General features: G+C 39.0%; 1 protein-coding gene across 2 annotated transcripts; it reads right to left on the reverse strand.

The window, feature by feature from the left end:
* Positions 1-351: 351 nt before the first annotated feature.
* On the reverse strand, positions 352-24,750 carry SACS (sacsin molecular chaperone). 2 transcript variants are annotated; one of them, XM_032220151.1, is made up of 7 exons: positions 24,665-24,750; positions 21,243-21,354; positions 19,832-19,978; positions 17,055-18,537; positions 15,412-15,503; positions 14,707-14,733; positions 352-13,242 (listed from the first exon to the last, which is right to left on the reverse strand). In XM_032220151.1, exons 2-7 carry the CDS (start codon positions 21,256-21,258, stop codon positions 1,688-1,690), a joined length of 13,320 nt encoding a protein of 4,439 aa, XP_032076042.1. In that variant the 5' UTR covers positions 21,259-21,354; positions 24,665-24,750; the 3' UTR covers positions 352-1,687. The 2 variants fall into 2 exon arrangements, with proteins under 2 accessions (XP_032076042.1, XP_032076043.1); XM_032220152.1 differs by lacking the exon at positions 14,707-14,733.
* Between the last annotated feature and the right edge of the window lie 2,665 nt (positions 24,751-27,415).

A 27,415-nucleotide genomic window follows, 5' to 3' on the forward strand; every position in this document is an offset into this window, starting at 1 on the left:
TTTTTTTTTGTATTGCAATTGTTTTTATTTTATTTTCTCTATAATTATTCTTTGTTTTGCTTTGCAAATTACACTTTCAAGTGAAATGATCGTTTCAGTGTACTAATCAGTGAAATTTACAACCATTATACAATGGAATACAATACTAACTACAACAGGTTTATTGGTACAAGTTTGTTTTACAAATATTTAATAATTTACATGGCATTATCAAAAGTATAACAATTTATAAAAGAAACCGTATGAACCAAAAAACGCAAATTTCTTTATGTGACACTGTGTGAGACAAAAAATAAAAAAGCGTAACATTGCAGCACCATTTAAAATGTATTTTAAAAAAATACCCCACTGAATACCAAAATACATTAATTTTTATATTATTTCTAATGGTGACTCGTTAAAAAAAAAACAAACACAAAGCTAAATCAAGGCAAGGTCTGAAAAGATGGTTTGGTGTGCAGTTTCAAAAACTCCTACAGAAAATGATATGTAATATACATGTGATTCTCATCCAACCAAAGACGTGAATATATCCAAAGCACCTAAAATAAATTATACAGAAAATATACTGTGTTGAAAAGTCATTAAACAAGTAGGATTAAAATGATGTGCAGTCCACAATAATCTTTGCATGTGAGAATGCAGCAGAGGTATAACCATATTCCATTTGGAATAAAATGAATGTCCATAACAAACAAATGTATACAGACTGTTCCAGCAGAAATTTTCTCCATAGATTTTTGAATTTCTTAAAAAAGAATAATATACTTAGTCTTCCATTAGTACACTGAAAATGACACCTCTTGGGAAAAAGTTGGATGAATATATACAAGCAAATTTTACTAACCATAGTCCAAAGCAGTGTTTCTCAGCCTTGGCTACTTTCAGAAGTGTGGACTTCAACTCCCAGAATTCCCCAGGTAGCAAGGGGAATTCTGGGAATTGAAGTCCACAGATCTGAAAATGGCAAAGATTTAGAAACACTGGTCCAACACTTTGGTTATATAAAGTGCACTTTATCCCTCTTAATTGTACCACTTTATTGTGTAATATTTTACAGCCCAGTCTCTGATAAATATTTAAATACATATTCCACTATATGGTAATAGGCTCAGATTTTTACAAAGTCTCTATATTCTTAACTCCGCATGCCTGAGGACAGAACATGGCATTCAGTGAAAGAGATTAAAGTTCTCATGGAAATGTTGCAAAGGATGGCACAACTTTCGGCATGTAATCATAAGCAGCTACGGAAAGATTCATGACTTCATCTGCACAACACTTCTCAGCTATAAAGATAGCCTCTGCTGCTTTCTAGAAATGGACAGATTCGCTTACCTAAGTCTGCAGGCTGACTTACTTTTTCCCTAATCAACAGAGAATATATTTATTACAATCTGCTAAAACCTGTGTATTCTCTGAAGTACAGTAACTACACAATTAAATCACATTTTATTCCTTCATATTTAGTAACTACTTCTTGCTAACAAAAGTAAACTCAAATGTACTCTTATCATAGCTATAGCAATTACGTTCTCTGAGGATAAACAAATGACTTCCATTCCTGTTAAACAAAGGCATCTGACATGTCATACCTACAAGAACATGCCACTAAAAAGTAGCTTTTTAAAAAAATGGTGAAAAATATAGCATGAACCCATCGTATCTTTAACATCTCTCAAATCTCTCAAATCTTCTGTTGTATAAAGTTTTCAAGTTTTATGATAATACATGCTGTGCACTCCATGACTCTCATGGCAACTTCCGAAGTGAACCTGTCATTTGGAACCTGTGGGAAAGGAAGGAGGTCTGGATAGCGAGTTTTTAAGCTATCCACTCCATAGGCTTCCAGTGTGTGGACGTCATTTGTAAGACCTTCAAGCTGTTGGCTATATTCTTCAATTTTTTGTGCTAATGCAGTCGGCCTCACGTCTTTATCTGACTTACCCCTTACTGCATAATCAGCAGCAATCAGAGCTAATTTAGTGGATAAGTAACATTTAAAGCAGACCCATTCATTGGCATTTTTGTGAAGATCATTTCTGGCCGCTGAAAAATTTGCTCTAGCTTGTCTCAACCATCTACGTGCTTCAACGGGATTTCCAACAGATTTGAACGTAGGCGGCACAAAAAATCGCTGTGAGTATGAAGGGCCGGTAGAGGAATGACTTTTTTCTCTAGAGTGTTGTCTTTCGGACTTATGGCTTGTGGCTTCTTGATTCCACGAAGTATAAAATCTTTGAAATGAAAATTTGTCTGACTGAAATCGAGAAGCTGAGGATGGAAATGTCCGCCTGGATGCCCTGTCTGCATTTTGATCGATAAATGCCTGCTTTTCTAGTCTGTTAATCTCGTTTTGTAAATGCTTGAAAACCTCATTGGCTAGATCAAGGTTCTCTGCATTTTTGTCTGGGTGCCACTTAAGATAAAGCCTTCTTATAATCTTTTTCCTTTCGGATTCTGGAAGCTTCCAGGCTTGTTCTATCACTGAGGTAACTTCCCTTAAAATTTCTGGTAGAGAATTTGCCTTAGTCCTTTTGGGGGAATGATGTTTGGACGAGGATGATGATTTATGACTCTCCCTGCCAGGAAAAAGAGGGGGAATTGTCCTTGGTCCATGTGCTGGAAACTCCGTAGGACTTGTTGGAGTAGATGGGGCACTGTCCTTACTCTGAGAACTCTCATCGGGTCTTGAAAATTTGTATAAATCAAGGGAGCTTACAATTTTGTATTCACTATATCCGATGTCAATTTGATAAATCTTCCCCAAAAAACTGGAGTTTTCAGCATCTTCTCTTACTACTTCTTGCACTATTATGGCATATGTATATGTTGGATGGTAAGATCCATAGATATCACCTCCTTCTGCATCAACAAGATACCCAACATATTCACCTGGATAAAACACATTCATTGGATCCATGAGAAGAGTATAATGGATTTCAGATGGAATAGGGGTACCAGGCATAGGTAGTTCAAGTTTTGATGGTTCTGAAGAGTCATACTTGACCCCTAAACTGTCAAGCTTTTCACTAATTCTGTAAATATCATTGCAGCCCAGCATTGCAATTAAATAGGAAGTATCAGAAATCAGATTATCAGTGGCAGATTTCAAAGTCATTGCTAAAGCTAAAAGGAAATTTATGTCTTTGCTATCGGAGTGCTGTATGTAGAGTAGTATTACTGCATTTCCATATCGCTTTAAAAAGGCGAATGTTTCACTCTTACTATGAGGAATGGGAGCAAAACCTTTAACTCTCAAGGTTGTTTGCAACTTCTCAAAACAAGACACTTTCAAGCCTTCTCTTAAAGTCTTGCAAAGTTTGATGGCTTTTTCTTCATTGGCTAAAAACGTGTTGTCATTTTCATGCTTCATGATTCTAATAAGCCCTGTAATGAACTGTTCAGAAGACAGCAGTAATTGAAGCCTGCCCTGAAGTGAACACAGTGCTCCAAATTGACAAGTTTTAGGTGAATCCTCATCCAACTGTTCTTCAAGTATACTACTGAGAAGGCGAGGCCTCAACTTCTGAGGGAACAGCATTATCAGCTTAGTGTGAAAACCATGGTCTTTCCCTAAGTAACATTGGCTAAGATCCACCAGCATTTGGACACCAATGTTTCCTTGTATTCTACTTTTATAATGTGGCGCATCATCGAAAACTAAGATGCTTGATTTGACCAATCTACCATCCTGGCTTGGAAGATAAAGAGCCAGTTCTCGCACATTCTCAAGGTCGTTTCTGACTTTGACAGAATCATTCTGAAGGCTTTTAAAAAGGCCAGAAACAACCCGCTTAACAGTACGCATTTCATTCGGGTCAAGCTGTTTTCCCTCAGAGTTCTTGAATATGCGACTCAAAACCTCCACATACTGCTTTGTTGAAATGACATCTTCAGTGCCTAGGTGTTTAAATAGTTGGTGGAATGTGCCAAGTTCTAAAGGAAGCTTGTACAGGTAAGGTTTGAAGTCAGATTCATATTCCAGATTTATTACTACTTCCTCAGGCTTCAATAACTTCCAGCCTTCTTCAACCATCACAAAAGCAACTCCTCGAAGCTGAAACCGGAATTCCTTTTTCTCTGTACTAAGAAATTCATAGATGCTCCTTAGAACCTTAGCCCTCGTTTTTATCATATCTTCATCCAAAGTGGTTATATTACATATATTTCTACAGTTATTTATAACTTTGTCTAAAGGAGGATCTAAGTTAACGTTAAGCATTGTTAAAACCTGCTCAAGTTGTTCTTGTGGACCAAGACTGCTTCCTTCTTGTTCTCTGATACTTAAAGGTGTGGCTTTTTCTGGAAGTATAGGGCATGAAGTCCAAAGAAGTTGCAAAACATCCGTTTGTTTGAATTTAGGGTTTACTTGGGCGCCACTAAATTTTATAAGAGGAAGCGTGCCATTAACCTCTTGATATTGTGGATGAAATCTAACAATTTCAGCAGGTGCGCGTTCTGGACATAAAAACGCAATTAAAGACAATTCTTTAAGGAAGTTTCCAGATAATAAATCAGTTCTTTCTTGAAATATATGGTGAAGGAGGACATCCACTGTATTCTGCAGAGTATCCTTGGTCCAATTTTCTGTGTTTGCTCTCATGCTGATCTCTTTAGCAAACTGCAATAACTGATGTTGGGAAATAACATGCTTTAGTCCCATATTTCGAAGCAATGCTACCCATGATGTCAGAAAAGCAGCACGGTTTTTTGGTTTTGTGAGCTGTTCCAATTTTTTAAAGAAATCTTGAGGTATGAACAATTTTTCAGGAAGCATAACTTCAAAGACTTTTACAGTCCTGTCATAAAAATGTTTGGCAGGTTTTAGTCTATTGCATGCATCATAAATGATCAAAAAGCTCTCTAACTTCTCAAACAGCTGCTCCTTCATTTCCGATGATTCTTCAATGCTAGAAAGCCTATTTTTCAAATGAATCAGATGTTCTAGCTTTGCATCATAGGAAAGGCTTTCAATCTTTGGTAAAAGGTGCTTTAAATACACTTCAAGATCATCTACTGGAACACAGTTTAGCACAGTGTACAAATCTTTTAAGTGGATTTTTTCTTCCAGGAAAGCAACTGAAGTGGTCTGTGTCCATTTATCCACTTCAATGGAGGGAATGCTCCTTGTAAGTACATAGCATACCCCACATTTTGATAAGCTAATGTATCGTCCACTGATAGATTTGTAGCAAGGAAGGGACTTCAAAATTTTTATGTCATCTTCAGAAGTCAGGTGATTTAGGTTGCAACTGAAATACATCAAAAGGGCTTCAAAGTCATTTTCAGCTAACTTTTCTGTCTTAAATGTTGAAGTTTGAATCATATAATGTATAGCTCTTAAGATGCTTGAGGGGCTATCTATATTTGCTGTATGTCCTGACAGCAGGGGAACTAGAGGATTGTCTTTGGAGCAGATTTTGTTCAATGCAAGTTGAATGCAGCCAGTTTTCATCAAAGCATGGAAAACTTTATCAGTTTGGGAATTTGGGAAGAGAGCTATGTGCATAAGGCTGAGAGGAAGCAGCACATCACAATCTGGTACAACGAGCTGATTAGAGGAGACAGTAAATTTTGTGCCCGGAAGCAATGTCCAATCCTTCAGGATCTCAATCACATTTTCAAATGTTGTTTTTGCCTCTTCCTGGTCATCTTTGTCATTTACAGACTCACCAATAAAATGCCATGAATTCTTAAGCCAGGATTCAGTTGCAAAGTTCTCTTTCCATCTCATGCACCCTCTTGCTTTGTATTCTCTTGGCAACACAGACGACAATAAGTCAGCAAAACTGGAGATATCAAATATTTTTGCTACATTGCAATTGAGTAAGATATTGCTGTACCGCAAGTAAAGGGTGTTCATAAACAAATCTTTGCGAGATGGAATTAATTCATGGTAAGTTGTTAAGAACTTTGGGCGTTTTGAATCAAATACTTGCAACACGCTATCAAGCGTAATGAGCAGCGGCAATCCTTCAATCTGGATCTCATTTTCTTCTGCGTCTTTAAAACAGTAATCAACAAGAAGCTTTAGACTGTGGAAAAGTTTTAAATTCGTCTGTTGAAGGCGACAGGGCAACTTCCCAATGTGACAATTAGAATCCGGAGAAGAAAATGTCATCAAGAAGGATCTAACATCAGCAGGAGTTACGTAGCTCACAGGAATGTCAGCGTCCACAAGACAGTGGTAAAGATTTGCAGTTTCATCACAGCTATAAATCAAGTTAAAGCCAATTTCTAAGAGAAGATGTTTGAGTCTATACACATTTTCTGCTACAGTCTTGCGCGTCGTGATGTTGTACTCAACATTTTTGAGGTGCTGCAGCTCGTCTTGTAACAAATTGTCAAAGAATGGCTTGGCTTTATTTGAGGTAGACATATTAACCCAAGTGATGATAATTGCAGAATGCAAATCAGAACCATCGAGATTTGGAGTTCGCACAACAGGAAGGAGACGTTTGGCTTCCTCGTGAATACAGATATATACGGCTTTCACTAAGCAATACCAATCCGGTTGCAAGTCAAGTCTATTCACTGGGAAGAATAATAGAAATTTTTTCAAAGTGTCTTTCATAGTGTGGACAGACGCGTTTTGTAAAACTGACATGGTTGGATCAGTTCCCTGGAAGTAACGCTTTTTCAGTTGGATTAGGAGTTCAACGTAGGCCGGTGCTATCAGTGCCGTCATTAAACTATTATTCCAGTCACTTCGGACACCAACTCCGTTGTCATCACGCCACAGGTTTCGCCGGGCAGAATCCAGAGCAAAGTGTCCATTCACGTGAAAAGGAAGCCCAGTTTCTAAAGACAAAGGTAAGAAACAAAATGCCCGATGTGGTTTTTTATAGTTGTGAGTAATACATGCTGCAACTCCCCCTCGAGGGAAAAGCGTAATATCCTCGTTTTTATGTGCTGATACCACACTCTTTGAAACTTTGTCAATGGCTGAGAAACCTGACCTATTGCAGATCAGCCAAGTTGTAAGGTTGCCTTCGGAGTCTTCCGTAACCATAGTGTACGTGATCTGCTGCACAGGTATCTCATCCAGCTGTTTCTTCTTTGTTACACTGTCAATTACAGAAGCATGGAACTGCTTTCGTTTCAGTCTATCCCCATCGGTTACTTTGCCAGTGACAGAGTATAAAACATTAAGGGCGCCCGTTGTTTTCTCTATTTCACAGATAGAAATTTTCTCCATGTGATTCAAAAACATCAGAAGTTCTGCACCATCCGTACGCAGCTTGTCTAGAAGATTCTGTACCATCCTGTCAGAGCACGGCACAGTAGAAATTTCAGAAACCTTTGCCATGTCTCCATTTCTAAGTGGAAATCTAAACATTGTACAGTTGTCTAGTTTAAAGTGGTCTCCTAAATAAAGATCCAACACATCAGAGAACTGGGTCCTGAAATCCGCATCCAAGTCCCGAAACATGCGTCCGGGACTAATAGATGTTGCCCCTGGAGCATATCTCGCATGAGGGTCAAAGATACAAAGAATATCGTTTCCAGAAATGAAAGAAGGACAATCAGTTATATGATACACAGAATTGAACCCTATTCCATATTGACCAGTTTTACATGGATTACCTTCTTTAGTGCCTTTACCAAGATTCTGGATCCCTCTAACGTCATCTTCAGTAAAGGGCTGATTGTTGAAGACACACAAAGCCGGGCCCTGAAGGGGGGACCATTTTTCATCAAATATTCTATCGACTGGGTGCTGCCGAGGATCAAACACAAAGCAGACTTCCGTAGCTTTTGCATCATCGGCGTTCTGAAGAAGCTCTTTCAGCATTTCTTTCTCGGATGGATATGCGTTAAGAATACTTTTAATTCTGCTGGTCAATTTTTCTTTCTGTCCAAACTCAGTTCCAGGAGCAGTGAAGCAGATATTTGATGCGTAGCGTTCTAAGGCTTTGTGTCGTTTAGGTATTGTCCCAAGCTTTACTGCTACTTCTCTAGGAATGTCCGCGTGGCAATATTTTACCTTTGTATCTTTCACTTTTATCCAAGGACAGTCATTGTAGCACAAAGAATTGGCTGGTAGAAGGGCAAGGCGAGTATCCGGTAACAAAATTTCTCCATACCTTTTTTCACAGAATTCCTGCTTCTTCTCCCTAATAAGGCTCCATATTCCTTCACTGATGATTCTCCTACAAAGTTGAAAATTTCCTTCTGTGAGTGGATTCCCTCCTCTTTCCTGATCGACTGCTTCAAGAACTAGAGCAAAATCTTCCACCATAAAAGCGTGACGTACTCCTACACTTTCAAAGAGCTCGCGGAAATTATTTCTATATTTATTAGGCAGCTGGTGAAGATGTGGTGCTGCCTCAAAATTAAGGTGAAAAGCTACCTTTGTGGAGTCAACGTAACCATTCTCAACTAGAATGAAACTGTAATTTTTCAATTCCTCAACAATGGTTGCTTTTGTGGTTCCATTCTGCAGTAGGGCCTCATGGAGATATTTATAGCAAGCATTGGTGATATTTTCCTGATACAAAGTAATTCCATCAAAGCATTTTGCGACTTCTTTTAATTGTTTTATAACCATAGACACAGTTGGTTTCTTAAGCAATCCTAAAAATTCTTTGACAGCCAAGGGGATAGTCCCACATCCTTTAAAGGAATGAGAATTTTCATTAAGTATGGGTTTCAGTAGACAAAGTATATCTTGGTAATCAACTGTGTAGAGGTCCACTGCAGGAAACATAGTTTCAGGTTCAAACTCGGAGCCCTTCCACTGTAAGGAGAAGCCTACGGGTTTTGTGAGGAACGGGAGAAATGGTATCGTTTGAAATTTTTCAGCAAAATCTTTAGCTCTTGGATCTTTGTTTTTAAGTTTTTCATCTATGAGATTTAATAGTATACTGCTTCTCAAGCAGGCTCCCGCATGATCAGTCCTGTTGATTTCTGCCACAGAATTTGCACGTTCTAACAAGTCTTCCCACGAAATATCTTCTTTAGCCATGCCTAACTGAACTAATTTGACCAGAATTATTGGATTAAGATAATCTTGGCTAGTTCCATGTGGAAACCTTCCATCTTTTTTAACATAAAGCTTTGCAACTCGACCTTCAGGGTGGATCAGTCTGGAAGGTACCACCAGAGGATGTTCAGTCAGAGAACACGGAATGCATGGAGTAACGCAAAGTATTTCTGAAAATTCCCTAATTTTCTCATTCAGTACATAGTGCATTAAAGGATCACGAAGTTCTGCCTCAATTTCTTGAATATTGGGAAAAAATACCTCAGAAAAAAATTGTTTCTCTGAAAAAGTATTCTCTAGTAACACTTGCTTACACCCTGCTTCTTCAAAGCCTGTTTTGACCCAAGAAGGAAGATCCACAGCACAAAGATTCTTTGAACCTGTTTTTTTAAGGTATTTAAGAAAAATCTTGAAAGCTGCAGTTCCTATGTCAGGTCGTTTCAACAACGAGTCATCCAAGAACCGGACATTCTTCACTGACACCCAAGATGAACCATCAGAAAACACTCTGATTCCTTCTTTGCCTTTTGGGTGGGCTATTTCTTCATAAAATCCCTGACATATAACTGAAAAATCATCATGCACTGAATCCGGATCAGGCCACACTGCAAAGCAATTGTAATCTTCTAGCTCACCAGACATAGCCATGTTGCGTAAAACTACCACCGCTTCCAAATAGGCCTTTACTATAACGTGTCGCATAAATACAGTGTTCCACCTTCCTTTTGTGTCAGTTTTCCAGATTTCTTTTCGATTTGACGTAATGGCAAAGGAACCGTTGATGTGAACAGGTAGACCTGTTTTAATTCGAAGAGGTAAATAGCAAAATACTTCTCCCAAGTTGCAGAAATTGGATTTCACGGTCCATTTTTGATCCTGTCTTTCACACAACATAACTCCTACTGAGCCACACGGGACAAATCCTAGTCTTCGTCCACTTTCATGTAATGAGAATTTTAAGGCTTCTCCGGTATCCATGCAAGCACACAGAAGCCATGTGGTAGAATCTACTGTTTTCTGAGGCAGTTCATCCGTGGGCTTTTTGGTTTGTCCCGTTTTAGCCATTTCAAAGAACGAAACAGTGTCGTCTTCCGGCCCTCTAAAAACCGGGGAGTGCAAATCAGCAATACGTCTAAAAATATGGTGAAACTCTTCTACAGTTATTTGTAGTATGCATGAAGACTTTGGCGATTCAGTGGGAAGCTTTTTTGTGCTGATACTGCAAGTTTTCATGAGTTTAGCAGCTTCCTTTAGAACGCTTGTAAAGGGGGTAGTAATTGCTTTGGATGGACATAGTTTTTTTTTAATAGTCACAGTGTCTTGAGCCACCTCAGGGTTGGCTTCTTCAGCTTTCAAATATTTCAAGACCATTGAGTTTACGCACTGAGTAAAGATGATCAGCCTATGCCCACAAATGCTAAACTCGTCCACAAGAGAATAAATATCTGCAGTGTTGTAACTGGTGGTGCTGACTTCACTTACTTTAGCTTCCTGCTGAGTTCTAAAGGAGAGCCTGAAAAGGGTCCCTTTATAACTGTAAGGTGCCTCCACAGTCAAAGGTAGCTGGCAATCAAATACACCGATGAATGGCTTAAACTGATTAGGAAACTTTCGAAGTCTCTTCTGCTGTTTTTTCCAATTTATCTTGATCCCAGGATTAGATTTATCTCGTATATGTTTACTGAGATGGTTGATGTTTGGATCAAACATGATCATAAATTCTCTGCTCATAATGATGGGAATGTCCGTGATATGATAAACGGAGTTAAATCCCAAACCAAACTTTCCAACTTTGTCAATCTCTGCTCTTTTTAGGGACTCGCCTAACCGTGTTATATTTAGAAAGTCTGAGTCGGAAAATTCAGAATTGTTGAAAGACCACAAGGCTGGTCCATGACAAGCCGCCATTCCTGGGTCCAAAAGGTTTTCCCTTATGTCATTATTTCTTCTCATGTCAATCAAAAAATTGCACTGTGTTGCATCGGCATCATCGGCATTCTGAAGCAGCTCTTTGAAGATATCAGACACAGACGGATATTCCTCCAAAATGTTTTTAATTCTTACTGTGAGCGGTTCTCGTTGGCCTGATTGTTCAAACCCCATATTTTCTGGATTAATCAACCTAGTACTGAGACATGGCACATTTAACCATTCTGCAGTTTTCATGGGAATATCTTCATGAACTAAAATTATTGGCTCCATAGCATCGTCAAGCAAATCATTTAAGTCATCCACTTTGATATCACAGTAGCAGCATTCGTGGATTGGCTTCATCGTAAGTTTAAAAGGTTTTTTGCAACAATATAGTGGAACCGGCGTATTTAAACTGGCTGGAATCTGGCTACTGTACAGCCACCTTATAATATTCAACATAATGTGAAGATTTTGCTTACTCTTTTCTTCAGTAAGAGACTGTTCGCTTTTGAGATATATTTTCTGAATTACCATGGAGACATGATCTGGGGTCAGTTCTTCAATTGACCCACAACTGATAAACAACTGATGGAACTTAGCCATGGTTTTTGGCACGCTATGAAGATATGGTTGGAGATCAAGATCGGGTGGGGATTTTATTACTGCCTGAGATAGTAAGCAAAACGTTTTACCAGTCCAGACCCAAGGAAATTTCAATGCCTTAAAAGCTTCTTTTCCCTCACTTAAATGATCGTGCATAAAACCATAAATCTCAAGTAAGATTTGCTGAAACTGATAGTAATCTTCGTCAGTAAACTTCTTGGAACTGTGCCAGTCCACTACCACTTTGAAGTGTTTTAACACTGACCTGACATTAGGTTTGATGGTGATCCCTAGTGCTTTTTCAATACTTGGCTGGACACTTTCTACAAGGGGAACAGAAGAACCTATTAAAGTAGCTTGGGATATATCACACATTTCTGGTGGTGAACACAAATAGCAATGATCACCTTTCCAAATTAATGAACTTGGGTAATTTGGAGGCCTTTGTTTGCAAGCTGGAACCCATTTAATTTTTTTCAATGTGGCTTTTGTTTCAAGTGAATGCAGTAATGAACGTCTGTTCAAAACCATTAACAAAGTTCTCGCTTTTTTTATCAGTGAATCCTGACTTGTACTAGTAGAGTCCTTCAACTTCTCAATTTTATGGGCTACACATAAAATATCTTTCTCTTCTAAGCTGTTCTCAGATTTTAGGCCTATTAATCTCAGAGCGTGTAGAATATCTGGAGAAGTTTTAAAAACTGCAGGGGGGAAACAGAGCTCTTCTTCCCCATAAAACAGGTCTTGTAATACTTCCACCTCGGGATCAAAAAGTTCACTGGCAGACACCATTTTTTCCTCTGAAATTCTAATAAATTTCAATGGTTTCAACCAATCCAGCACCTCCGTATTTTCATTTTTGAGGAAAGTCAAATTTTCTAGAATCCATAGCATAATTTGTATTGCTTCATCAGGAGAATAAAAATCATTCTGCATATCTTTTAAAATAAATTTTATGCAGTCCGTGGTTCTCAACAGTTCTGCTTTCAGTATGTTTGCTAAACGAATAGTGGCTTCATCACTGCTGTCAACCAGTGAAACAGAGAATTTTACATCTGGTGGAAGTTTGGCATTGTGATGCAGTACCTTACAAACTTTCAGAGCAGTGAAAGCGCTGCCTTCATCAAGAGGTTGCTCAATTTTCCTAAATATCATTAGCTCATTAATGACTCTCTTCTCTTTTTCAGTAACATCAGTCAAACTAGCAAGGAAGCTTCTGAGTGCATTTTTGTGTGACGTTGGCAATGAGGTAACCTGATTTACCGATTTCTGTAAGGGAAGTTTTTCCGCTATCTGTAAAACTATATGTGGAGACGGGGGGTGTATATATTTCTTTAAAAGTGGATGTTGAATAGAGGGGTCAAGTTTCTTAAGAACAATCCCACCAAGTTGCTCAATTATCTCAGGTAAACATTCTGGGAGCTGCGTTTCAGATCCATCATCTAGTATAATTGGCGATGGAGCTCTTAATCTTATAAGATCTATTGCATCTTCTTCGTCTAGTAATGTCTTCGGAATCAGTGGTAGGTCATCAAATAGAGACAAATCTTCAGAGAAATGTATATACAAATTCTTCCATACCATTTTGAGCCACGAAACAGGTGGGTGATTCTTATCAGAAGTAGGAAACCATTGCACTGTAATCTCTGAACTGGGCCATAAAGTATTCATAACCTCTTTGATGAGCCGTGCAAATCGTTCAGGATTTAGAAGTTGCAACTGAGTACACTGTCTTCCTGAAATGAAACAAACAAACAAAAAAAAGGCTAGTAATACTGAAAAGTAGTTTGGAAAATCTTTTAGAAAAATAAATCAAAGAACGTTCTTTCTTTGTGTTTTCCCCCCTCACAAAAAAATCAAACAAATGACAAAAACAGCACCCGGGTAGCCTTCTAATTCTATACTAGGCAGAAGTATACTATCTGATTATATCTTGCATGCTAGAAACCCAAGAGAGATCAGTAGTTATTGTAACCCACAAAATGGCATGTAATGATGTGCTTGGCTCTAACAAAATTTTCATGCTCCTTTTTCATCAAGTAGATCACTTGCTCTTCAGTCATGTACCTTTTCATAGCATGAAAAATGGCAACCGCTGGCATATGCAGACTCTTGAGGCTATCAAAATTCATTGTATTTTGTTCAAGTTAACAGATAACAGAGTGTGTAAGATACCTTTTTCTGCCACTGCACTTTCCAAGTTTTTATTGTTCTTCCTTGATCTGCCTATTGTGTTCTTACATTAATCTGGAAAGTTTAACAGAATGCAAATTTTAAGTAATGGAATTCTATCAATGTTTACCTAGATATGCATCTCAGCAATATATCCTAATTAGGTTTCATGTCTTGAGGGACAGCTTCCATTCACAGCAGAACTAATGTCTATGTGATATTGTGATTATTTAGATATACTCGTACAACTATTAAATCCAAGGAAGCAAATGAACATATCTGCACAACTGTACCATGATTTTCAATGTAAAGCTTAAAAATCTGATTAATGCTATAAACAGTGATTCATACTTGTGTAAACTATTAATTTTCATTATAACCAAAACTACAAAAAACTCTGCAGGTATATTTTTAGTGCAAATCTAACTTTCAAAATGAAAGAATTGTAAACAGCAATATCAAACCTATTTATGACTAATTTTTAAGTGCCATATTTAAATCATTTATAATAAGGGCTCATGAATAAAATCATGGTACTTTTTATACTGCTTACCTCTGAATATCAAGATATCGTATATTTCCTACAAAACCTGAAATTTATATGACAAAGACACTCATACATACACATACACACATTTCACTTTTCTTTAGTTTCATCTGCATCTCTTCTAAAAGTTAAGATGAAATCCTCAATTTTATTAGCTAAATTTCTGCCCATCTATCTTATAAAGTCCCAGGCTAATTATTAGTCCAATTTTGCTCATTATGAATGTACATAAAACATGAATCATATATTTAATAATGCAATTCTGAATACTATTATAAGCATGACAAGTTAATGGTATCAATTATTTCTCAAATATGCTTTAAGTAGAGTTAGTCAATTAAATTTGAAAAGCACAAGTCAACCAGCATGGAAAGGAATATGAATCTGACATTCAATACGAGCAGAATATTCAGTAAACCAACACACACAAATGTTAGATTTCAATTCAGCAGTCAGCAATTCATTCAGACAACCATCCTACCTTTAACTCCCCAAAGAAGTTGTTGGGCTAAAATACAATAAAATGCATTTTCAGGGGGGGAAAAGTTTCATTTGTTATTTGGAGTTATAATAATGCCATATACTGACTGGGGGTATCTAATGGTTCTGAAGTGCCAAACAAATCCAAGTGATATTAATCCGTATATTGTTTTGGCATTATGGAAATATGATTTATTTGGGGATTCTTCGCTCCTACAATATATGAATTTGTATGAACCAGAATACACAGAAATGCTTCCCAGGTGACTGTCCAAACAATGCTAATTATCAGAATCTTTCAACTTCTGTATCAAAAAAAAATAGCATTTTTATTAAGGAATCATCGAAACCACAAATTTGAATTGGTAATTTAAATAGATTATGTAATCAGACTTTCTCCGGTTCAATTGCACTTTATACTGTTTTGCCTTTAACCAATTCATGCTGGGGTTTCTGTCACCCTCACTCTCTTGTTGATTTCATTTTTACAGACAGAACGTGTTTTTCATTTCATTATAAACCAATTAAATTGCTATTGTGAACAAGAATAGTTGATAATCAACTGACATGGATACATAAAGTGATTTCCTTTTACTTACATTCCTTTTTGAGTTCTATCTTTTTTGTAATGTTCTTTGTAACCGAATAATACTACTTCAGTTTGCTGCATTTTTTTTAAAAAAATTACAAGATATACATATATTACCTCTACTTTTTGAAGCTTCTTTTAAAGCAGATAAAACTTGAGGCTTCAGGTTATCAGCAAGTAATCTTCCTTCAAGACCTGGGAAGAGGGACCTAGTAAGTCATTAAAAACAGAGTATTGATCAACTTGATAATTTATATTAGTCATGTAATAATATCGGGATTCTTCATAGAATCTGAGTGAATAAAAAGGTTTGCTCCTTTTCACAAAACCTGCCAACTCCCTCAATGAACCAGGTAATTTTTTTCAGCCTCCATAAACTACTTCCTCTAGTTAACTCAATTTCTGAGTATGTTTTTACAGAAAAGATGAAAATCATATACCATTATTTTTTTCTTTATTTATTTTTTAATTTCCCAATATCACCTACAGATTTGGGAAGGGCTTGATGGGCTCCCATAAAAATACCAACTAGCCCTTACTCTACATACCTTTTTCAGGATCAACTAAAGATAGTTCTAAATGCACTAATATAAATCACAACTTTGCCTGTAGTTCACAAACAGGATTATATTTCAGCCAATAGCTTCGTTCTAGCTTGTGATTTCTTGCTATAGAATATTTCAGGCGCTAGTGAAGATAATAGCTTGTGTGCAGTGTGATGGGACTTACTCCTTCCATCTAAGCCAGGGGTGTCAAACTCCATTTCACTGAGGGCTGCATCAGGGTCGTGTTTGACCTCAGGGGGGCGGGGTGGAGGGGCCAGGGTGGGCATAGCCAGCTTGACATCACTCCTGTTAGGGATGCCTATGGTGGCCCAAGTGCTCTGCCAGCGAAAACGGGCTCCTGAGCTCCATTTTTGGTTGCCATAGCCTCCTGCAACCCTCTGCCAGTGAAAAGGGAGCTCAAGTTTGGCCCTCCCAAGCTTAGTTTTTACTGGCAGAGGGTTGCAGGAGGCTGTGGCGGCTGAAAACGGAGGTTGAGAGCCCATTTTTGCTGGCATAAGCACTGCAGGCCAGTCCTTTGCTGTTTCCAGGGCGGCCACACGGGCCAGATCTAAGTACCCCACAGGCCAGATCTGGGCCCCAGGCCTTCAGTTTGACATCCCTGAATGTAAGCCAAAGGTTTTATACAAATTAATCCCGTCTCTACTTCAGGTAACAAGTAACACTTGGGGGCAAGTGGGCCACTTGAAAGCACAGGGCAAGCTTTCTTCTCAGTCTGCACAAGTAAATGTTGCTGGTAAAAGCAGACTAAACTATTAAACATTATAATTAAATGCAGGTAGTCCTCGACTTACAACAGTTCCTTTAGTGCCCATTCTAAGTTACAACAACACTGAAAAAAGTGACTTATGACTGTTTTTCACACAACTGCTTCAGAATCAAAATTCAGACGTTTGGCAACTGAGTCATATTTATGATGGGTGCAATGTGCCAGCGTTCACTACCCACTTTTTGTAACCTTCTGACAAGCAAAGCCAATGGGGAAGCAAGACTCACTTAATAGTGTCTCTAACTTAACCACTACAGTGATTTACTTAACAACAAGAAGGGATGTAAAATGTGGCAAAATTCACTTAACAAGCGTTTGACAGAACAGAAATTTTGGGCTCAATTTTGATCGTAAGCTGACGGCTGCCTGTAGTACTATCAATATTTCAATGAAACTATTTTTAACACCATTTATAAAACAGGTTGTACCTTGGGTAAGTTTCTGAAGTGATATAGACTGCATCCTGAGCTGATGCCGACGAAGAGAATGAAATAAAATTCCCATTTTGTAACGGCAGAAGCTCCAATCCAATAAGTTCGCTATAATTTCCATCGCCAAGCACAAACTCTAGGAGACAAAGTTTCTCATCGGCAGATCCCTTGTGTTCAGATTTCCTTAACACGTGTCGTACTGTTCCTGGACTCACTTTCTTGACAGCTTTTATACCCGAAATCACAAGACTGATTGCATTGGCAATATTATCTGGCACTTTAGCAACCTCTTTTCCCGATTCCTGAAGGTAGTTTAACACAGCTTGAGTAGATTCCAAACTCTCGTCCATTTCTGAAAAATATACCTCCTCTACCTTTACCCAGTTGCCACTGATGGAATGAATAACTTTGTCCTGGAATAACTTTTTCAGAAGAGGTTCTATAATTGGCTGCCAATGAACTTTTGTTGTGTGTTTTTGGGGCCACAATCTGTAAATTAGCTCAGCTGACAAAGGAAAATCTGAATTTTTTTCTGTTTCCATCTGCTTAATGGCTTCCAGTATCAAAGTTGCATAGGCTTCCGGGACAACATTGGCTACAAGAAATTCATTCCACAAGGCCGCTGGATCTCGCCACTGATCAAGTTCTCGCCATTTTATACTTCTTCTGTTGTCTGTTAGACCAAAAAACCCACTAACGTGAACCGGCAAGCCAGTCTTACTTTCCTCACCAGGAGGTAACGGAAGGAAACAAAATGCCCTTCCTGATAATTGGGCCTCAGCTCCTTTTTCTTCTCCGCTGCTTGATAAAGACATGGCTATACCGATAGTTGGGATATATTTCAAGTCATCCGCCAAGCAGTCCAATTCGCTACATATGCCTCGTCCGCCAACACTGTTACATACCAACCAAGATGTCTTCTGTGCATCTTTAATGCTCTCATCTTCTAAAACTATGTTTATATGGTACGTCACGCATGTTATACTATTACTTGGAATGCCTTTACAATACTGGTTTATTGCACTTCCCAAAATTTTGATAGAGTTGGGTCTTTCATGCTTCAAAGCCTTGTTTTCACTGGCTGTAACTCTAAAAATAAGCCGCTCGGTTCCATCAGCTTCTCTAACATGTAAGGACACATCTTGCACACTTTTAAGGAATAGAAGAACTGTATCAGCGTCCGCTCTGAATGAATCAAACAATTCTAGGATTTTATCCTTGTTGTATAGATTGCTACTCAGCTGGGAAGGCTGCTGGCGAAGAGGAAAACGAAAGAAGGTGCCAGGGAAATGTCCGCTTTTGAAGGTTTCCTTTGTGCTTCCAAACACACCAACAAATGGTGTAAATTGGTCTGTTAGTTCGTTGATTTCTTTGAGGTCATCTTTCAAGTTCCAACACTGGCCTGACTCAGAAGGTCCAAAAAGTTTTTGATGAGGATCCAACACTCCAATTTGGTCACCACTGAATATACTAGGAACATCTACAAGATAAAAGCAGAAATATGTACTTTGATGTCTGCATTAAGTACAAAAATAAACACTTTGAAGCCTTCTCTCTCTCTCTCTCCTCTCTCTCTCTTCCTCCCTCCTTCTCTTTCTTTTCTTATCCAACACACCTTCCTCCTTCTATTTTTCCCAAACAAACCATCCTGTGAAGCGAGATAAACTGAGAAAGTGACTAGCCCAAGGTCACCCAGCTGGCTTTCTTTCATAGCTAAGGCAGGACTTCAATTCATAACCTCTTGCTTTCTAGCCTGGTACCTTAACCATTAGACCAGTGATGGCAAACCTTTTCAGCATCAAGTGCCGAAAAGGTTGCGCAGAAACATTGCATGCACACACACATGCTCACCAGGGCGACGCTACAGAAAAGCCGAACTTCCAGGTTCTAGCACGCATGCACACCTGACGATCAGCTGGCTGGTGTGCATGCATGCACAGGCAGGTTTTCAGCACTGTCATGTGCACGAAGGGATAGCGCTCCAGAAATGTCGAACTTCCGGGATCTGGTGCACATGCACACCTGACAATCAGCTGGCCGGTGTGCATGCACAGGCAGGTTTTTGGCACTGCCACATGCGCAAAGGGATCACACTCTGGAAAAGTCAAACTTCTGGGTTCTATCACGCATGCACGCCTGATGATCAGCTGGCCGGTGCGCATGCACAGGCAGGTTTTCAGCACTGCCACGTTCGCGAAGGGATCACGCTCCAGAAAACCAAACTTCTGGCTTCTAGCGTGCATGAGCACCCAACAATCAGCTGGCCAGCATGCACGCACACACCGGTTTTCGGCACTGCCAAGCGCACGAAGGACAGCTGATCATCATGCATGCATGCACACCAAAAACCAGGAAGACAAACAGACAAGACCACGTGTGCCAGGCGACATGGCTTCACATGCCGCTTTGGGCATGTGTGCCATGGGTTCACCCTCACAGCATTAGACCATACTGGCTCTAACCCCATTAAGAATGACAAAACAATTCAGAAGCCTTATCCCCCTCTCCCTTTTTTTTAAACTATGTGCCACAACTGGCAACCACACAGAGACTTTTTCTTCATGAAGGTCTATTCCTAATTTCTCAGGTCTTCCAATACTTTAGACATCTTCTATTCACTCTTGTCTTTAAAGAGATCTTCTGGTAGACATTTTTTTCTTACTAAATTCATGTTAAAATAAACTTCTAAAAAAACCAGCGCAAATCCCAGTGCATACAGAGATAATACGGCTTAATGTTAATTCTAAAGCATTCAAAAACATAATCGCAAATACCAGTAATGTGGTAAACTGAATTAAAACCAATTCCAAATCTCCCCACTTTGAGGGGATCATCTTTTTTCCTGCTCCTTGCTATCTCTTGAATACCATGCCAGTCCTCGGGAGTGAAAACAGCATTGTTGTACACATAAAGTGCAGGACCTAGAGAGGGAAAAGAGCAACGTACACTCAAAAATGTTAGGTTACCAATGCAGCATAAGGTATTTTAACAATGTGCAAATTTTACAAGCTGTGAAAATGAATTTTGCAATGGCAAGAGTTATTTTGGGCTCCTTACCTGCTAGTAAAATCTCAATGTAAGATTCTTCCATCAGACTAGAAATGGGGTTAGGAGAAGTATAACTATGTATATCTCAAAGGGAATTATAGTACAATCGTCTATGAGCTTCTCTTTCAATATTACTATCTTTCACGAATGAAGATGAATATATGTCCCAAATTAATGTTGCAGGATCCAATCTGGGTTGGTCACTGGAACTAGAGGTTTTGTCTTCCAAGTTTTTGGATTTGTGCTGGAGCACATCCTCAAGGAGCTACGCTTGCTATCTTTACGGGCAGAGCCCTCCCACATAAGGAATTTTACAATTTGCTATGATAGAATAGATTAACAGAGTTGGAAGGGACCTTCAAGGTCTTCTAGTCCAACTCCCTGTGTCTTAAAAACTTCTGGAGGCAAGTAGTTAGGGTGCAGTACTGCAGGCCACTTCAGCTGACTGTTATCTGCAGTTCAGCGGTTCAAATCTCACCGGCTCAAGGTTGACTCAGCCTTCCATCCTTCCAAGGTGAGTGAAATGAGGACCCAGACTGTGGGGGTGATATGCTGACTCTGTAAACCGCTTAGAGAGGGCTGAAAGCCCTATGAAACGGTATATAAGTCTAACTGCTATTGCTATTGTTCTAACTGCCAGGAAATTTCTCCTTTGTTCTAAGTTGCTTCTCTCTTTGATTATTTCCACCCATTGCTTCTTGTTCTACACTCAGGTGCCTTGGAGAATAGTTTGACTCCCTCTTCTTTGTGGCAACCTCTGAGATATTGGAACATTGCTATCATATCTCCCCTAGTCCTTCTTTTCATTAAACTAGATATATCCAGTTCCTGCAACCGTTCTTCATATTTTTTAGCCTCCAGTCCCCTAATTATCTTTGTTGCTCTTCTCTGCACTCTTTCTAGAGTCTCCACATCTTTTTTATATCAAGGCGACCAAAACTGGATGCAGTATTCCAAGTGTGGCCTTACCAAGGCATTATAAAGTGATATTAAAACTTCACATGATCTTAATTCTATCCCTCTATTTATGCAGCCTAGAACTGTGTTGGCTTTTTTGGCAGCTGCTGCATATTTTCATGATGATGTAAGAAAACAAATAATTCAGACATGAAAATAGAATTGAAAAAGAGATCTTACCCTGGTATTGAGCCATGTCTTTAGACCAGAGGCTCTCTGTTCCATATTGAGTTTCATCATAGAGAAACCTAACTTCTGTAGCCCCAGCATCTTCTGCATTCTGAATTAATTCCTGGAAACAGAATGGATCAAATATTACATTAAAACATTCTAATTCATATTAATCCAAAGGTCAATTGATTAGAGTACTACAGTTGTGACACAGGGACAAAGATGAAGAAGCAAAGTTGCAAAACACACTTACACTAAAATTGTATTAAAATTACCAATAGGCATCTCTTTTGTCAAAGGCGATGATGACACATTTGGAAAAATATTTTACCTCAGATTATTGACTGAGTGATTAAATGATTGATTTGCAGCTGGAAATGCAAGACAGTTTGTAACTTTAAAAAAAGGGTAGTCCATGATCTCAATCTTGCAATCTAAAAATTATAAAAGGGAAAGGAATGCACAGGAAAAGAAAGCAAGAATATTCAAGTACTTAATCATGAATCACAGAAGAATAATAGAATTGAAAGGTCAGTGAGATTGCTGAATCAAACTCTATACTCCATGATCTGAATTAAAATATCCACAACACATATTTATTCACTAGGGCTAAGCAAAGTATTTAGAGCAGTCGTTCCCAACGTGCCCAGGCCCCACAGGGGGGGCAATTTGATTTTTAATGGGGGAAATTTGAACCTTGTTTAAACCAAGTTAATGGCCTCTTAGGCTTCCTCCGCATGAGTAGAGTTCACTTTTTGAGTAAAGTAAGAATTATATGTCACAGGAGGGCATCAGGATTTTAGAGATGCTTAGGTGGGGCATGGCCAAAAAAAGGTTGGGAACCACTGGTTTAGAGGAATGATTTTAAAAAGCAACCTCTGAACACCCTTCCTCTGCCCCCCCCCAAAGACCCCCATCTTCTTGGATACTTACTGTAGATCAATGTTTTTCAAACTTGGCAACAAACTAGCTGGCTGAGGAATTCTTAAAGAGTCCACACATCTTAAAGTTGCCAAGTTAAAAAAACACTGGTGTACATACTGTGAGGTCTTCCTTTCATCATCTGAAGATACACATACATGAACACAAAAACTTTTCAACCAAGATTGCTGCCAAAACAAAATAGGTTTGGATAGGTATTTTGGTCATTCTTGGATAACTGGTTCCACCGATTAACTGATCTTTCTGCTAGAAAATACTCTATAACTTCCAGCTGGCATTTGCTTTACTATAAATTAAACTGGGCTATACCCTGCCCTTTAGAGTGACAAATAACATTTGTTGGCTATTCGGTAAGAATCCGTTTAAGGATATTAATCTGGTAACTAATCACAACTTTACATAAATCCTTAGATAAGGCAAAACCTTATGGAAGGTCAGTGCTGGCACTGTCTTTATCTTCTCTCTTTGCCACAAATATTTTCTATGGGTCAAATATTTTCTTATCAGTACTTCAAATTCTTCTGCTTCTTTTCAAAACATTTACGTGTGGAAAAAGGTTGTTTTTTACCTTCTCTTTATAATGCTGCTTCTACATTTAAAGTAAACATTGAAATGAAACAATACCCTTTATATGACAAATCAGTAAGTTATGATTCTCAAAATTTTGTTATGAAATCTTAGTACCAAATTTTAGGTATGCAAATAATAGCTAGTTCTGTGGGGAAAGTGCATTTATAAATCTATCTAGGATACACAGTGCTATTCAGGTTAGTGCAAGGGTGTCCAAACTTGGGAACTTTAAGACTTGTGGACTTCAACTCCCAGAAGTCCCCAGCCAGCATGCTCAGCTCCCTGTTCCTATTAGCATTATTGCTATTTTTTTAAATTTAACAACCATCTAGAATTCTAAACTTAATATCCTTTAATGCAGTGGTTCCCAAAGTGTGTGGTACTGCCCCTGGGGGGGAGATGACTTAGGGGGGGGGCGCTAAGAGGCAAGGGGGGTGGAAGTGGGGCGCTAAGAGGCAAGGGGGGTGGCAGGGGGACACTAAGAGGCAAGGAAGGTGGCAGAGGAGTGCTGGAGGTGGCCCCCTAGCAGGGTGCAAGACTCTACTTGGAATGACAGGGCCATAGAAGGGGATAGAGTGCGTATGTGAATAACAAGCCCCAGAAAGGCCATCCAGCCTCCAGCGAGAGCCTCATACCAGCGATAGGGAAGAAAACAGAGAAACGCATTTAAAAGCAAAGCAGAGAAGCCAACTCGTTTCTTTCCCAAGGCTCCTTCTCCCAGCTTGGGAGCTCGTCTCAAAATCCTTACCCACAAAGCAAGGGCTTTGCCTGGCTATTCCGTTTTCTGCCCCTCCTCCCTGATTTATTTACTTTTTAAAAACCTGGATTGAAAAAAGCGATTCAGAGTCAACATAGGAGCCGAGCTTCCTTCGGGGAGTTGAGGCTAAAGCCAGAGCGTATTGCCCCCCCCCCCCCGTCTGCTTTGCAGCCCAGAAGTGGGAGAGCGGAGAGGTGGGTTCCTAAGCCCAGGAGGGAGGGAGGGAGGGAGAGAGAGGGGGAGAGAGAGAGAGAGAGGAGGGTCCTGGAGGGCTAAGGAGTCTCTTTGCAAGAGGAGGCAGAAGACGGGCTGCCTCTCTTTTTCTGTCGGTCTGCGCTGAAGCAGCAGCCCTTGCCAGCTTGCAGCACGGAAGAAGGGCGCCACCCAACCCGCCGTTAGAGCCTCTATTTCTCTCCCACCCACGCACTGCATGTCAAGCTTGCAGCATCCCCCGGCTGCTTCGGCCCAGGCCCCGGCGGTTTCATTAAGTGCGGAGCAGGCCAAAGGTGAGGCGGAGCAGGTTTTGAGGGAAGGCGAGCACGCAAAGGGGGCTGCAGGGAGACCTAGTGATGCAACGGCAGAGGCCTTCCTGCATGGCCACTTCCTTTGAAAAGACATTTTTTTCTGGTATCACTTCATCAAGCCCATCCATCATATTAAGAATTTACTGAACAGTGAAGTAGTTACTAAATTTTACTGAGTTTACTAAGTTACTAGTGACTAAGCTTCTTGATAAATGACTATCAGACTTTGAAAACCTGGTATCACTGGATCATGTTCAACAATGTTGTTGAATTAACATTAACTAAAAAGGTTTTTAAATTGGATTTTGAATAAATGTGCAATTAATTGTTAGTTTTGAATTTTACTGTTACTATCTTCCTTCCATCATGCAAACTGCCTAGTCACATGACCTCCCTAAGCCACGCCCACAGAACCAGTAGTAAAATAAATTGAATTCCACCATTGGATAGGGGGCACTGAGGATCAGTTTGTAGCACCAAGGGGGCGGTGGGCTGAGAACGTTTGGGAACCACTGCTTTAATGTCTATGCCCCTTTCGCTACATTTTTTTGGAAATAGTAGAAAGATTGAACTGACAAACAACGTTACATAACTAACAAACAACAACAATATTAGATAGGTACAATACTTTTAATTACCTTGAGAATTTGCCCTCCTTCTGGGTATCTTCTTAGAATATCTTTAAGAAAATCAACAAGTGGAGGAGTAGTTTGCCCAAAGCGACCTAAATAAAATAAAATAAAACTGGTACTCCTGCATTTGAAATACTGGAAAACATACTTTTCATTACAGAATTGATCTCAGGTGTTTATAGGAAGAATCTCAGTAACAGCTCAATCTCACTTACTGGAAGCTGTTCTGTGAAAAGGCTGGTTAAAAATCAAGTAAATAGTAATAACAATCAGAGAATTAAAATAAAACGTATAAACAAAAGTGAAAAAAGAAATAACCCTTTAAATCCCAAATCTGCTTCCCTATTATGAGCAACATGAGTGTTCTTGTAGTTCTCATGAACACTTATGAATCAAAGCCAAGTAAATGGATACGCCTCATCTTAATTTTTCATATTGCTCCAGAGCCACTACTGTATGAGCTGTATTGTGGAGATTAAAAATAGTGGGATCAAACCCAGATATATTTTAAAAAGGAAATCCAGGGCAAACATTTCCCTAGAGAAATCCAATGTTGAAACCTGCATAAAAATAATACACAGTAACATCCACACTCATTACAGAAAGCTACAGCCTGTAAAGCCATGGTTTCTTGAAAACACCAGAAACAGCCAATATTAAAGATGAATAAATTATCTGTAGCTTATTTTGTCAAGTCCTGACTTAATTATTTTTATATAGATATATATAAATGGAAATTGCATTTATACTTCTTAGGGTTGATTATAAAGGTCTTGGCGTAGAATAAAAACAAAGGAGGAATAAGTTGGAAAATCAGAAATCTAAGTGTCCATATTCGTATAAATGCCTTTGCTATAGGACCATGATGGCAAACCTGTGGCACGCAAAGCCCTCTCTGTGGGCACGCGTGCCATCACCAGCTGCTCTTCTCTTTTCGGCGTGAAAACAGCCCCCAAAACGGCAATAAACAGCCAAAAAACAGGCATGCACACGCTGGCCAGCTGGTCTTTGGGTTTCCGGTGCTCCGGGGCGCTTGCATGCGCATGCATTCCAGTTTGGGCACTCGATGCCGAAAAGGTTTGCCATCACTGCTATAGGAGCAATACAAAAGCCAATATAACTATGACCTCAAACTAGTTTACTATCCTAAAATGAATCATGTATATTATGGTTTATGTGATGTACAAATCCAATCTCATAAACACGTATAGGACAAGTACTTTGGCATGGGCACCTAAAAATTTAATAATGGTTATGGCAAAAAAAAAAAAATTGTAAGATGTTACATTTGAACAGCAATATCAAACTAAACACACGCCCATGAAACAGACTAAAGCTTTTGCTAGAATTTGAGATATTTATTTCTATATCAAATTACTAATAAATAAATTTCATTTACAGTACACAAGAATGTCTACTGTATTTTTTCATTAGAATATTTCAATTTTTAAAACTACAAAAACATGAATAAGGGAAGATAAACAGGTAAAGAAATGAATGGATAGCATATTATAATTTACTATACCTCCTCCTTTTAGGCCCTTGGACAAAAGATTTAGAAATACTTGATTCTGGGAAGATTGAAGGTTCCCAACCGTGGTCCAATTGAACAACTACAAGAAAAAGAACATTATTTCACGTTCTGTGTTCCTAAATAAGCATCAACAATTAATTACTTTATATGATACCGATCAATAAATAGCTACAGTTACCAAATGCCACCTTTAAAATAATCTTTGAGATATAGAATATTATATGCTGATAAAAAAGTACTTTTATTGCTTATATTGTGAAGCAACAAGCCCGTTAATAAGATAGAAATGTCCATACAAGTAGTCTTCAACTTATAATCATAACTGAGCCAAAAGTTCTGTTGTGAAGCAAGAAGTTTAACAACTTCTTGCTTCACAACAGAACTTTTGGCACAAATTATTGAAGACTACTTGAATTTTGCCTCATTTTACAACCTTTCTAGACACAGTTAAGTGAATCACTGCAGTTGCTAAGTTAGTAACACTAACTTATGAATCTGGCTTCCCCATTAACTTTGCTTGTCAGAAAGTCCCAAAAGGTGATCACATGACCCCAGGACACTGCAACCATCATAAATATATGCCAGTTGCCAAGATCCAGTTTTTTGTCATGTGACCATGAGGATGTTGTAATGGTCATAACTTTAAAAAACGGTCATGAGTCACATTTTCGAGTGCCGTTGTAACTTTGAACAGTCACTAAACAAATGGTTGCAAGTTGAGGACTAGTTGTTTCACATTCAGTTGTGACCCTAATGCAGCATCACCATTACAGTCATAAGTTGTAATGATCATGAGTTGATCACGTGACCGACCTCATTTTACCTTTTTTTACAACAATTGTTAAGCAAAAGCTGCCGTTATAAGTAGAAACACCACAGTTGTTAAGCAAACCCACTGTTCACTATGATGTGCTTTTGCCAAAAACTGGGTGGTTTTCAGCAAAACCATCACAAAACAAGGTGAAGGGATGCTGCAAACAGCCATAGATGTGACAATGGTGCCAAGGACAGGCATGTGACTTCAGGCATGGGTGGGTTGCTCCCGGTATTTCTGCTGGTTCGGTGCGTGCAAAAGTTTTGCGCGTGTGCGCTCCCTTCACTCGCATGCTTGCCAGATACAAACTACGTGCACATGCGCATTTGCACAAAAATAGGTTTGCACATGTGCAAAACATTAAAAAAAGAAAAATTACATTTGTGCAATTACAATTGTTCTGCACATA

The sequence above is a fragment of the Thamnophis elegans genome, chromosome 6 (genome assembly GCF_009769535.1).
Source record: "Thamnophis elegans isolate rThaEle1 chromosome 6, rThaEle1.pri, whole genome shotgun sequence".
Lineage (NCBI taxonomy): Eukaryota > Metazoa > Chordata > Lepidosauria > Squamata > Colubridae > Thamnophis > Thamnophis elegans.

Excerpts from the sequence above, each read along its gene's own strand:
- SACS (XM_032220151.1), bottom strand. Across the intron at positions 14,734-15,411 it reads AGAAGCTTCAAAAAGTAGAG|CCCAACAACTTCTTTGGGGA; the intron begins GTAATATATGTA and ends ATTGTATTTTAG. Across the intron at positions 13,243-14,706 it reads ACTTCTTTGGGGAGTTAAAG|GAAGACAGTGTACTCAGTTG; the intron begins GTAGGATGGTTG and ends GTTTCATTTCAG.